The following is a 14,711-nucleotide window of genomic DNA, read 5'->3' as shown; positions in this document are numbered from 1 at the left end:
GAAAATGAGATATATCGGTCTACGTTTTGGTATAGTCCCCATATAATGGTACTTCCACATTTTTCCACGGATTTCTCTGACAATTGGTATTTGTAGGTCATAACGAGTCCTAGTTCGTGTGGCGAAAAATTGTAATTATAGGTCCACGTTTTGGTATAGTCCCCATATAATGGTACCTCCCGATATTCGGTATCTTGATGGTTTTTGCCACATTTTTTCACTGATTTGTCTAAAAATTGGTATTTATAGGTCATAAAGGGTCCTAGTTCGTGTGGCGAAACATTGTAATTATAGGTCCACCTTGTGGTATAGTCCCCATATAACAGTTCCTCCCGATATTCGGTATGTTGATGATTTTTGCCACATTTTTTCAAGGATTTCCAAGGACGTCTAATAATTGGGTCTGGCTGCGGTGGCGAAACATTGTATGTATAGGTCCACGTTTTGGTATAGCTCCCATATAACGGTACCTCCAGATATTCGGTATTTTGATGATTTTTGACACATTTTTTTCACGGATTTGTCTGAAAATTGGTATTTGTAAGTCATAATGGGTCCTAGTTCGTGTGTCGATTTTTGGTATTTTAATGATTTTTGCCACATTTTCCCACGAATATGTCTAAAAATTGGTATTTGTGGGTCATAATGGGTTCTAATGTTTCCTTTACCTTAAGGTGGAGGGTATTCAAAGTTCGGCCCGGCCGAACTTACAGCTTTTTTACAGCTGCCATCGTATTCCATTATAATATGACATTAATATGCCTAGCCATGATGACAAACTGCTTATGTACCCTTACCTTTGTTTTTATGTCATGCAGTATAATAAAAACCATTCCCAATGATTGTTACAATCGGCCCTTATCCAAAAAAATATAGACCACCAAATGCCTTTTTCAAATAGGTGTAGGTATTTTATTGAATTAATTTTTCAAGTTTCGGGTTTTCTCGATTTTTCATTTTGTATTTCTATTGTTTCGTAATAAACAAACAAATATTTATGCATTCTTATAAACTGATTGGTGCAGAGGTTTCACAGTTTTCTCCATGTACTTACTTATTTACCTTAGATTGGTGTAAACATACTATACATTCTTGTTTACATATGTCTGTACGTACGATATACAACTAATATAATGCATACAAAATGTCCCATTCTTATTACCATTAGCTGTATAATATCGAGTTAGGTGCAGTATCAAAGATTTGTCATCGTGTTCTGTTTCTAGTGTTTTTTTATTTTTAAGAAGGTGCCATATTTTTTTTTTGTAATTTTTAAATCATTTTCAATACTAATATTTTTCTATAGAAGCCTTACATTACTAAAGCTTTATTTTTTTTATAAAGTTCGTGTCCGAACTTTGTTTCGCCAAAATGGTTAATAAACGTTATACTAGTTTTTGTTGAATTTATGTCAACATGTAAGTAAGTTTTATATAATTTACTTTACTTTTTTTTTGTAAAATTTGTTAGTGAAAATATTAATTTTCAATAAAAAAAGATGTTGAAGATAGTTATGTTTGTGTTAACATCCGTTTTTTCACTGTCTTGATCCAGTTACCATTTTTTTTTTTGAATTTTTTATCAATAAAAAAGTATCTTAATTTATCACTCATTATAAATGTCCTTATTTTTTGTGATCCGTATTTTTGTTGTTTAATTTTGATTTTGTATAATAAATGATATATATGTGTTAGTAGTTTTTGTAGATAAAATGTATTTTTTAATCAGATATTTGTTAATTTCCAATCGCATTTAGTTATATAACAACTTTAAGAAAACAGAATAGTTTTATTTTAAATTAATTTGCAAATATGAAAAGGCATTTCGTTCAATAAAACAATATTAAGCCATAATTAACTGAAAATAGACAAAAATTTTAAGGATTTCGATCTCATTTCCCAAAAAGCAGACCACAGAAAAACTAGCTCGAATTCGAGTAAGGAGTGAAACTTCCTCGAAGTCGAGCAGGGGTAAACAGTTAATTTCCATCTTTTTTTCAATATCAAGTTGAATAATGATGATAACAATTTGCATATGCCCAATTTGCACGTGTAAAGTTTGTGGAAAGAAAATTAAGTTCATAAAATCATGGTAGGGCAGAACTACCATATGATTTTATTTTTATATCCTCCACCTTGGAAAGGAGGGTATATTAACGTTACCTCCCGATATTTGGTATTTTGATGACTTTTGCCACATTTTTCACGTATTTGTCTAAAAATTGGAATTTCTACAGGACCGATATTTGGTATTTTTATGATTTTTTACACATTTTCCCATGAATACAGGGTGAGATGAAAAAACTGCAACCGACTTCAGACTGCTGTCATTTCTAAGCCACTCGCTCGACAGCTGTTAAAATTATTTCAGTGACAGCTCAGTATACGTGTTTACAAACGCACAAAACCATTTTGGTGAGAATTTTCCAGAAAAGTTATTCGTGATGGAATTTAAGCGTGATAGTGTGCTTTCTTTGTATTTGGCTGGAAAACCACAAGTGGCTTTCGTTAGAGAACACCAGCATTTAAATGTGAATAAATATTTTGTGTCTTGTACCATCGCTTGTTGCCGTGTTACTGGTAGCGTAGCCCGACGTCAAGGAAGTGGAGGGAAAAAACAGCAATATCAGCAGAAATGGTTCGAAAAGTAAAGAAGCGACTTGGTCGAAACCCGCGTCGCAGTGGCCGAAAATGGCTCGTGAGCTGAACATAACGCAATTTTCCATTCTGCAAATATTTAAAAATGAGCTCGGGGAAAATCCATTGAAATTCAAAAAAGTGCAAGAACTTACAAAAGTGCAAGAGCTAAAGAGTTGCTCCGCTTGTCCGAAAATGGAGAATTGTCGAATTCTCCGATGAGAAAACATTCGCTGTCCAGCAGTTTGTAAACAAACAAAATGATCGTATTTACTTGTCAAAGAGGTCGGCTGAAAAAGTGCACCTTCGGTTGGCCACCAGAATTCAAGCGCCGGCCATGGTGATCGTCTGGGCCCCCATAACAGCCGATGGTCACTCTCCGGCCGTGACATCAGAATAAATAACGAATATTGTTGTGAAAATATTCTGGAGGGTGTATTAAAGGCTTGGGCACGCAAACATTTTGGTCGCAGACCCTGGACGCAGCACCTTCGCACTCAGCACGCGCCACCCAATAATGGTTACAAAAAAAGGTTCCTCGCTTCATTTCCAGCGCACAATGACCACCAAAATCTCCGGATACCAATCCGTTGGACTATTGTGTCTGGAGTATTTTGGAAAGCAAGGTTGGCACTAAATAATACCAAAGTGTCGTTCACCTCAAGCAAGCGCTTGGCCGAGAATGGGTCAAAATACCGTAGAGCAATATTCGGACAGTGTGTGACGGTTTAATTGGCCGTTTGAAGGCCATAATTCGTGCCAAAGGTGACTAATTCGTGCCAAAGGTGACTAATTTTTTACTTTCATTCAATAAAATTAAAAAAAAATGGAAGTGGTACTTGTGGGTTCTAATGTCTCCTTTACCCAAAGGTGGAGGGTATTAAATGTTCGGCCAGGCCGAACTTAATGTTTTTTTATTTGTTCATTATCAAATTGAATGCTGATCATAATCTGCTTAGGCCAATTTCCTCGGGTAAAGTTTGTCGGAAAGAAAATTGAATTCCCATTTTCTTTTATGCAAACTTTCCCCATGTTCTTACGTACCCACTTTTTTTAAACTAATCATTAAATAAATAAATAAAAATCATATATTTGTTTTGATTTTCAAACCAGAGGCACAATAAATTTATTTCAAAAACAAAAAAAAAAAGAAAAAAAAAAACTAAAAAATATATATATCTCTGAAAGCAAACAAACTAATAATACTTGAAACAAAATTGAACTTATAAATGACAAGAGATAGAGAGAGAGAGTTAATCGTAAACGTTTTGATGGTAAAAAGTACATGATGAAGACAGAATAAAAATTTACATTTAATAAATCCCTGATAAGTAAATATTTATGTATGTATTCAACACAGCACATCTACATCGAACATGTTGGTTGTTGCATGTGCACAATTGTTTGTATGTATGTATATTTAAACAAGCAAACAAGCAAAAGAAAAATAATAATGAGAAAAAAAATAAATTTCAAAGGATTTGTTACCTTTTTTATTAGGTTTTTTTGTTGTTGTTTTGTTATAATTAAAATAAATAAAATTAAAAATAAAAATTATTATTGTTGTTGTTTTGTTTTTAAGTTTTAAAAATATTTCTTTGTATTCGTTATTTTTTGCGTATTTCTAAAGTTGTTGTTTTTTTTTTTTGTTGAGAGATTTGCTTACAAGTTTTGACTATTCATCATCTTACCCTCACATTGCATTATACAGAAAAATTATCTAATTTTTGTTTTATTTTATAATAGATGTTTGCAATATAAATCATAACATTTGTTGTCAATCGGAAAAGAGAGTAGGTTTGATGTTGGTAGAGGGTTTTTTATGTAGGAAAAAAATAAGTTACACTTTTCATTTTTTTGTAAACAAACAAATATCATTACTGAGTTGTTTCTATCGTTAAAGGGATGTTTGGTTTTTGGCATCCCTAATGTCACTAGCAAAATTATTGAAAATATCTCTTAAGGGTTATGCTATAAAATATATTAACATTGCGCTGTTGTCGCCTGATGCCAAGAGTCGTAGCCGTAGCAAACGCCTTAAACATGGATGGCATCATTCAACAAGGCATTCAATTCGCGTATATGTTGGGCCTTTGATCCGGTAGCAGTTGAAGCGCCAGATGGACGTCCAGCATACCTGTGGAGGGGGCAAAAGAAAGATAAGATAAAATAATTATTATAAAATAAAAAATAATTATTATACAAAAAAATGTGTTTTTATAACATTTATGATTTTAACATAACATTCACTACATTAAAACCAGTTAATGACCTCAAAAACCAAGCAAAATATTATGAAGATGACTGAATTAATATTGACGACATTATTTGAGAATGGATAATTGTTTGTCTCTATTATAGAATTATGAGAGAAGGTTGTTAATAAATTATGAAAAATGTTAAATAAACGGATGCAGTTGCCATGCATGCATAAACCGAAACCAACCATGCAGTCAGTACATATTACTATTAAGAAAATATAAAAAATAAATTTGATGAAAAATAAAATACACCATTGTCTCTAAGGTTAAAAATCGAGAGAAATGCGCTTAGACTCACTATATCTATTTTTTACGCTATTTAAGATAGATATCGCTATAAAAAGTTAAATTTAATTAATTAGGGAGTATGATTTGCTTAATAAGAGTATATGAGTGGACAAAATATTTAGTTTTCTGATTTGTGTGTAATAGCAAAAGGCATTGGAGAAGAAGGGGGAATGGGAAGGGGGTGTGATAAATACATAAATACAACAACGGTATGACAAAAATTAAAGAAGTCACTAACACTAAAATTTGCTTATTTTCGAACGAATTTTGCTCCTACTCAACAACGAGGAAAACACTCTCACTCCTCCTTTCCTGATCCCAGGAGAGCGTTACCGCTCGAATTCCAGTGAGTTCACTCTTTTACAAATTTGGTGCTGAGGATTGAGAACTTAGTTTAGAATCAGCTCGGAATGCTTTGAATTCCAAATACAGGGTGAGATGAAAAAACTGCAACCAACGTCAGACTGATGTCATTTCTAAGCCGTTCGTCCGACAGCTGTTAGAATTATTCCAGTGACAGCTCATTATATTGTTGACAAGCGTACAAAAGCATTTTGGTTAGAATTTTCCAGAAAAAAAAAAAGTTGTTCGTGATGGGAGTTAAGCGTGATAGTGTGATTTCTTCATATTTGGCTGGAAAATCACAAGTGGCTATCTTTAGAGCACTCCTGCATTTAAATGTGAATAAATATATTGCGTCTCGTACCATCGCTCGTTACCGCGATACTGGTAACGTAGCCCGACGTCAAAGAAGTGGACGGAAGAAAACAGCAACATCAGCAGAAAAGGTTCGAAAAGTACAAGAGCGACTTGTTCGAAACCAGCGTCGCAGTAGCCGAAAAATGGCTCGTGAGCTGAACATATCGCAATATTCCATTCGCCAAATATTGAAAAATGAGTTCGGGGTAAAGCCATGGAAATTCCAAAAAGTGCAAGAACTTACACCGCAAAAGAAAGAAAATAGACAAAAAAAGCTAAAGAGTTGCTTCGCTTGGTCGAAAGTGGTGGATTGCCGAATTTGGTTTTCTCCGCTCCGATGAGAAAATGTTCCTTGTACAGCAGTTTGTAAGCAAACAAAATAATCGTGTTTACTTGCCAAAGAGGTCAGCTGAAAATGTGCACCTTCGGTTGGGCACCAGACCTCAAGCACCGGCCATGATGGTGTGGGCCGCCATAACAGCCGATGGTCTCTCTCCGCACGTATTAATCGACCGTGGCATGAATAAATGCCGAATATTATGGCAAAAATATTCTGGAGGGTGTATTAAAGCCTTGGGTACGAACACATTTTGGCCGCAGACCTTGGACATTTCAATAGGACTCAGCATCATCGCCTCGACACGCGCCACCAAAGAATGGATACAAAATGAGGTTCCTAGCTTCAATTCCATCGCACAATGACCATCAAAATCTCCGTATACCAATCCGTTGGACTATTGTGTCTGTAGTATTTTGGAAAGCAAGGTTGGCACTAAAAAATACCAAAGTGTCGATCACCTCAAGCAAGCGCTTAGCGGGGAATGGGTCAAAATACTGAAGATCAACATTCGGACAGCGTGTGACCGTTTGATAGCCATAATTCGTGCCAAAAGTGGCCAATTCGAATAAATCTAAACATATGCTAAAATTTGATGCTATTTCCCACATTTTTTACTTTTATTCAATGAATTAAAAAAAGTAAAAATTGTGGTGTTTGACTTTGTTGCAAATTTTTTATCTCACCCTGTATACTACCACCTATATGAAAATCAGTTGCTCCTATATTGAACAATAAATGGAAAATTAAAAATTGTTAAAAGAAGTACGAGTTCCATTTCTTATATAGTATATAAATGGAAGCTATTTCAAAAAAGTGTAAAAAAAGAAAGGTAAGATCGTTCAAGGACTATGTCATCACCAGCAAACATTTGCATGATACAAAACTCTCGATGTTCCTAAAATTAAATAAGACATACTCCTGCATAATCCACTCACTATAAATAATTCAAGTTTAGTTGTTTCTAAAAAAAAAATAACTTTGCTCGACAAAAAACAAATCCCAACACTCTTAAATATATGTGTATATGAATGATGAAAGGTGATATGATCAGCCAAAACAAAGAAAACAGTGCATAATGTAAATAAAAAATGATTAACAGAAGACAACATGCGGTAATACAGGAAAATGCTGATATGTCTGTGATTTTTTAATTTATGAAGAATCATAAAAAAAACATTTTTCAAATTCACAGACACATTAGATTGATTTAAGCATGGCCTATATATGGTCAGCCAGTAAGCCTATCTGACAACTAGGTTTGCTGCCAAAATACATAATTGTTATTTGAAATTTAAAGAGATTCAAATTAAAAAAAGTGGAAAAAAACTACTACATTTATTGTTAAATTATTGTTAAATGTAGTCTTCTTGGCCGACCTTACATAGGCCTTGTATTTAAGCTAGACCATAAATAGCAAAAGACAAATATGCAGATATAGACGACAGGGGAATTTTGGCAATTTGTGTAAGAAATAAAATTGTTAATTAAAAAAAAAAAACATAATTTATAGAAAGAGAATTTCGAAAAAAAGAAAGTTAGTTTTTTTTTTAATTGTGCCAATGTTGCAATAATTAGGTGGATATAGTATTTTCATAAAATTACACAATGTAACAAAACTAGTTTCCTAAAAGTGGTACGTTGAGGAAAACTATGAAAGCTATGATCTAAGTTCCTAGAAGATAATTTGCAAAATTTTATAAATCAATGAAGAATTTGAAAAAAACAGGGTGAGATAAAAAACTGCAACAAAGTCAAACGCCATAATTTTTACATTTTTTGTTTTAATTTTTTTTGAATTAAAAAGTCGGAAATAGCATCAAATTTTAGAATAAGTTTAGATTTGCTCGAATTTGTCACCTTTGACACGACTTATGGCCTTCAAACGGCCAATGAAACCGTCACAAGCTGCCCGAATGTTGCTCTGCGGTATTTTGCGCTATCATCTCACCCTGTATATATCAAAACCCTCAACAATTGTTCAAATTTGAAAATAAATTTTTAAAAATGTCTAGATTATAAAATAATTAAAAAACCTGCAATGGAAAAATTAATAAATTTGGAATATCTTTGATAAATTTTAAAATCCCTCATTTCTATTATTGAGCTCTTCGTGATATTCAAACATTAAAGAAAATATAAAATGAAATTCCATAGCAGAATTTAATATTTCCAAGAGGAAATCGCCCAATAGTCTGCGTTATTTCCTATAAACATTGTTTTCTAATTTTGTTACATGGCGTAATTTTAGATAATTTTGCAAAATAAAAAAAATCATAAATATTAACTATCATAGTTGTAGAAAAGAAATAGTAATAATAGCATTATTATAGACGTTTCTTTTTTTTTGTATGCTTGTTTGTTGAAACCCTCACCTAATTTTGCGTCCAGTCTTAGATACACGCACACCAGGTGCCGCACCATTGCCAATGGGTCTATTAAAGTCTTGGCGAACATTTTTCAAATCAAAATGCTTAGCGGCATTATATTCAGTGGCCTGATTAGTTTCAACAGACTTGTTGTTATCGGACGAGGAGAATATACGTTTTAGCCAAGGTTTGGATTTGTTTTCCGAATCCGAATCGGAGTCGGAATCGTTAGCAGTGGTAGTAGTGGAGGTGGAGGATGTAGCATCACTGGGGCTGCAATCAATCAACAAACAACAAACAACGGTAACATACAAATAACATTCACAAAAGAAAAACAACATATACAATTCGGAATTCGCTTCTCAACAAACAGAAATAAATAAATAAAAAAGAAATAATAAATGACTTTGGGTTGGTTGCTACACAGGTTGCCTTCAAATTCTCGAAGGCACAACATGTATATTACAATAATTGCGGCTGAAATAATTCGAAAATAAAACAGAAATTCGACAAAACAATAAGCAATAACTCAAGGTGATTTGTTTGTTTGCGGATTCGTAGCTGAAATTGTGAGTAGTTTTATTTATTTTGTTTTTACATAAAAGCCATGCTCTATGATAATGATTAAGAGTTGTTGGTTCTTTCTGCAGCGATTTATTTTGTTGGCAGTGCTTATTTCGCAATGAACCTTAATTTGCACTAATACACTCGGGCTCCATTAATTCAAATTAAAATCACCGCAAATCATAACGTGATTGCATAGTAAAATTATCCTGGATTCCCACAAAGAATTTCTAAGGAATATTGGAAGAACGTTTCTTTGTCTATGGAATATTTTTAAAAAGACCTCCGGAAAAAAATCTTTTTGAAAGTTATTAAATCTATTGAACATTTTTAAATATACCTGCCTTACCCCCTGGTAAACATTACCATCGTTCTCCACTAATAAACAAACGTTGTTTTTATAAAAACAACAATAAAGGGATAAAGCCAGACCATTTTGCAACAACAAAATATACCTTCCATAGGTAAAAGACTAAATGACGTGAAGGATTATCTATATTAAAAGTCCCTTTTGAAAATAATATATCAAGGATATGCCTAAGTAAACTATCTTAGGTTGAAAACCATTCAAAAGAACGTTAACCCTTATTAGAAACATTACAGGGTGAGATGAAAAAACTGCAACCAACTTCAGACTGCTTTCATTTCTAAGTCGCTCGTCTGACAGCTTTTAAAATTATTCTATTGACAGTTCATTACATTGTTCACAAGCATATAAAGGCATTTTGGTGAGAATTGTCCAGAAAAAAGTTATTCGTGATGGAATTCAAGCGTGATAGTGTGAATTCTTTATATTTGGCTGGAAAACCACAAGTGGCTGTCGTTAGAAAACTCCAGCATTTAAATAAATCTTTTGTGTCTCGTACCATCGCTCGTTACCGTGATACTGGTAGCGTAGCCCGACGTCAAGGAAATGGACGGAAAAAAACAGCAACATCAGCAGAAATGGTTCCAAAAATAAAGAAGCGATTTGACCGAAACCCCCGTCGCAATGGCCGAAAAATGGCTCGTTAATTGAACATATCGCAATATTCCATTCGACAATTATTGAAAAATGAGCTCGGTGAAAGCCATTGAAATTCCAAAAAGTGCAAGAACTTACACCGTATGAATCGACCGTGGCCTCAGAATAAATGCGGAATATTATCGCGAAATATTCTGAAGGGTGTTAAGTTAAAGTCTTGGGCACGCAAACATTTTGGCCGCAGACCTTGGACATTCCAACAGGACTCGGCACCATGCGCCATCCAAGAATGGTTACGAAATGAGGTTTCTCGCTTCATTTCTAGCGCACAATGGCCACAAAAATCTCCGGATATCAATCCGTTGGGCTATTGTGTCTGGAGTATTTTGGAAAGCAAGGTTGGCACTAGAAAATACCAAAGTGTCGATCACCTCAATCTACACTTCGCCGGATGCCAATCCGTTGGACTATTGTGTCTGGAGTATTTTGCAAAGCAAGGTTGGCACTAAAAAATACCAAAGTGTCGATCACCTCAAGCAAGCGCTTCGCCGGTTTCATTGGCCGTTTGAAGGCCATAATTCGTGCCAAAGGTGACCAATTCGAACAAATCTAAACTTATTCAAAAACTTGATGCTATTTTTACATTACACATTTTTTGCTTTCATTCAATAAAATTAAAAAAATGTAAAAGTTATGGCTCTTGAATTTGTTGCAGTTTTTTATCTCACCGGTAGAAGACTTTAGTCTTCTATCTATTTTAGAAGTCCCTTTAAAAATAATCTATCAAGGATTGATAGCTAAGTAAGCTATCTATAAAGGAGACCATTAGAAAGCTATTTTGTATAGAGAATTCTTTTCAAGGGATATCCAAACGGTTGAAAACGCTTCAAAAGAACGTAAGAACGTTGAGAACGTATCAGCATAAATATAAGCCGTTTGTAAAGTAGTTTCGGCAATAGAAGTCCTTCCTAATAGTCGTTGATCCCTTAGAAGACTCATTTACCTATAGAAAACTTTTGGACAACTCATCTATCTGTGAAATACCTTTTGAAACTTAATCTTTATAAATCGAATTTTTATAAAATATTTTAGAAAAGACATCAGTCTAAAGAAAACCTTTCAAATGCTTTCAATCTATAGGAGATCTTTAAAGTGACCCTTTTAAAGATCCTTAGAACTGTCTTATATATAGAGAATCCCCTCAAGACGGTCCTCGAACTTCAATACTTTAGAAACATTATTCAAAACACAACCTCACTTTGCCGCACTCTCAAATTGTCATTTGATGCTTCAACGTACGTACCTAAAATCATAAATTTAAATGTATTCGAATATATTCTCCTTTTAAAGCACTTTTTAATTCTCTGAATATATTTTTAAAATAACTTCCAAAATACCATTTGTGCACGTTAATCTTAAAACAAATTGTGCCCAATACAAAGAAAGCTAGTGGAGAAAAATCAATGGTGCTTGAAAAAATATACTACAATAGAGACAACAACTGGTGTGTGAGAGTTTGAGAATCGAAAATAGTATTAAAAACAAACCTATTTGCAAAGTAAAATAGACAAAAAAGAAAAACTAAACATGAACTTGGAAACTAAGTTTATATATACAAAAGGTTAAAAAGGAGAAACCATTTTGGTGTTAAAAGAAAATCAATTAAATTAATAAAAAGCAACACAAAAAGTTAAAGCAAATACTCAAAGAGAGAATAAGATTAAAGAAAACGCCCAAAAATTAACAATAAAAGTTTGAAACAAATCGACTTACCGAATATCTTTGCTGTGGTTGAGGGCGGTCAAGAAACGGGGCTGGACATAAGACCAGCAACCTTGGTTTTTGTGTTCTTCTTGGGCCCAGACTAATTCGGCATCCTTGTAGAGTTCGGCTTGTTCCTTAACCAAATCGAAGGGGAAGGGAGAAATCTGGGACACAAAGAAAAAAAATATTTTACAAACATTCCAATCATAAACGAGATATCGCAACCTACCTGTTCAACACGAACAATAGCAATTTCCTTTTCCAAGCCCTTGTCCTTGCGATCCTTGGTCAAATCATAGTAGACACGGCCAGAGCAGAAGACTACTCTCTTAACAGCGCTGGGATTCTCAGCGGTAATCTTATCGGGGATAATGCGTTGGAATTCACTGCCTTCGGACATATCGCTGAAGGGCGATTTGGCTTCTGGGTGACGCAACAATGACTTGGGTGTCAACAAGATCAATGGTTTACGGAAGGGCATGGCGATTTGACGACGCAAAATGTGGAACAAGTTAGCGGGTGTGGTGCAGTTGGCAACAATCCAGTTGATGTCGTGCAATTGTCTGATGGCAAACTCCTCAGATTCGGGAGGGAAATAGTCGGGGTCGTCAGAGGACATTTGGAGGAAACGTTCAACACGGCACGAAGAGTGTTCAGGGCCCATACCTTCCATACCATGAGGCAACAACATAACCAAACCAGATTGACGTACCCATTTGGCTTGACCGCTGGAGATGAATTGATCAATAATACATTGGGCGGTGTTGGAGAAATCGCCGAATTGAGCTTCCCACAAGACCAAGGCATTGGGATTGGTCATGGAGTAGCCGTGTTCAAAGCCAAGTACGGCGTATTCAGACAAGGAACTGTTCGAAACGGAGTAGGGAGCTTGATCGGGATACAAGTGTTGCAATGGGTTGTAGGTGGCCTTGTCAACCAATTGATGGTGCAAAACATGATGACGATGAGAGAAGGTACCACGTTCAACATCTTGACCCGAGAGACGGACATGAATGCCTTCCTTGAGCAATGAGCCGAAGGCCATGGCTTCACCAAGAGCCCAATCAGCAACACGTTCCTCAACCATGGCTTTGCGGGCATTCAAGACACGAATGAGACCCCTGGAAAAAAATAAAAACATTTAATATTTGCAACAAAAAATCCTATCTGTGCTACCCACTTGTGGACAACGAATTCAGCGGCATTTGGTGGTGGAGATGAGAATCTGTGGCCAATGTGAACCAAGGTCTCTTCCTTAACACCGGTGGGTGACACCTTCAAGGGATCCTTGCCTTCAAAGAAACCAGACCAGGGGGAATCCAACCAATCCTTGTACTTGATGTGTGTCTCGGTCTTGGCCAACTCAAAGGCTTCTTCGCAAATCTTTTCATACTTATCGGCAACCGATTTAACCTCTTCCGAAGTGCAGGTACCCTCAGCAATAAGTTTGTCAGCATAGAGTTCCAAACAGTTCTTGTGTTTGCGGATCTTTTGGTACATAAGGGGTTGAGTGAACATGGGTTCATCAATTTCGTTGTGGCCATTGCGACGATAGCCAACCAAATCAATGACAACATCCTTGTGGAAGGTGTTACGCCATTCGGCAGCAACACGGCAAACATGGACAACAGCTTCGGGGTCATCGGCGTTGACGTGGAAAATGGGAGCGTTGACGACACGGGCAACATCGGTACAGTAGGGGGATGAACGCGAGAAACGAGGATCAGTGGTGAAGCCAATTTGATTGTTGGCAACAACATGAATGGTACCGTGGGTAGTGTAGTCGGGCAAATCGGACAAATGCATAGTCTCGTAGACAACACCTTGACCACAGAAAGCAGCATCACCGTGGATCAAAATAGACATAACCTTCTTGCCCTCTTGATCGCCACGGTAGAATTGTTCGGCACGTGTCTTGCCCTGTACAACGGGATCGACAGCCTCCAAGTGAGATGGATTGGCAACGACAGCCAAACGAATGTTCTTGTTTGTGACACGGTTCAAACGTTCAATGTATGTACCCAAATGGTATTTGACATCACCGGAACCATCATCAGCGGCTTCCAAACCAGCGAATTGGGTGAAGATTTGATTCAATGGTTTACGGCAGACATTGGCCAAGGTATTCAAACGACCACGATGTGGCATACCCATGATGACAGACTCAACACCCAATTCAGTGGAGGCATCAATCAATTCCTTGAGGGCGGGGATCAACATTTCACAACCTTCCAAACCGAAACGTTTCTCAGATGAGTATTTCTTGGCCAAGAAACCTTCAAAGCTGTGGAAAGGAAAACAATGAAATTTAATTAATGCAATTAATTTTGAACAAGCAGTTGCATTATTACCCAGTAGCACGAGTCAAACGAGCCAAAATCAAGCGTTTCTTTTCGGGAGAGAAATTCATAACACCGGGTGTTTCAAAACGTTTACGAATCCAATTGCACTGTTCCAAGGAGTTGATGAACATGAATTCAACACCAATCTTATTGCAGTAGACGTTTTCCAAACGGTTCAAGATTTCTCTAAAAAAATCGCATAGAAAATCAATTATTAAAATATAAATTTAGAAGGTTCTGTAAGTGAACTTACCTCAGGGGCAATTGTTTTTCTTCGCCACCAATGAAAGTGGTGCTGGGCAATTTGAATTGACGCTCCATATCTTGTTCACCTGCATGTGCAGATAGTTGTGAAATAAAAACAATATATTAGTTTTTGATTTGATAAATTATTTTTGATTTTTAATTAATAAACATATTTTTAAGCTGTTATTTTTTTCTTTATATTATTGAAATTCGGAGGACATGTATGTTGTTTTTTTTTTAA

At 35.6% G+C, this 14,711-nt stretch overlaps 1 protein-coding gene across 5 annotated transcripts in view; it reads right to left on the bottom strand.

Moving 5' to 3' along the window:
• Nucleotides 1–4,266: 4,266 nt before the first annotated feature.
• LOC101896673 (2-oxoglutarate dehydrogenase complex component E1) overlaps nucleotides 4,267–14,711 on the bottom strand; it is a 42,448-nt gene continuing 32,003 nt past the window's right edge. For 3 of the 5 annotated variants that reach the window (XM_059127517.1, XM_059127516.1, XM_059127518.1), the window contains exons 6-12: nucleotides 14,478–14,556; nucleotides 14,234–14,410; nucleotides 13,063–14,166; nucleotides 12,112–13,003; nucleotides 11,892–12,046; nucleotides 8,597–8,863; nucleotides 4,267–4,773 (exon numbers count right to left, since the gene is read on the bottom strand). In XM_059127517.1, coding sequence (XP_058983500.1) covers nucleotides 4,674–4,773; nucleotides 8,597–8,863; nucleotides 11,892–12,046; nucleotides 12,112–13,003; nucleotides 13,063–14,166; nucleotides 14,234–14,410; nucleotides 14,478–14,556 — 2,774 coding nt within the window. In that variant the 3' untranslated portion in view covers nucleotides 4,267–4,673. The remainder of the gene's footprint in view (nucleotides 4,774–8,596; nucleotides 8,864–11,891; nucleotides 12,047–12,111; nucleotides 13,004–13,062; nucleotides 14,167–14,233; nucleotides 14,411–14,477; nucleotides 14,557–14,711) is intronic. The other 2 variants (XM_059127519.1, XM_059127520.1) reach the window with 1 other exon arrangement.

The sequence above is a fragment of the Musca domestica genome, unplaced genomic scaffold (genome assembly GCF_030504385.1).
Source record: "Musca domestica strain aabys unplaced genomic scaffold, Musca_domestica.polishedcontigs.V.1.1 45, whole genome shotgun sequence".
Classification (NCBI taxonomy): domain Eukaryota; kingdom Metazoa; phylum Arthropoda; class Insecta; order Diptera; family Muscidae; genus Musca; species Musca domestica.
This window is presented reverse-complemented; position numbering and strand designations above follow the sequence as displayed.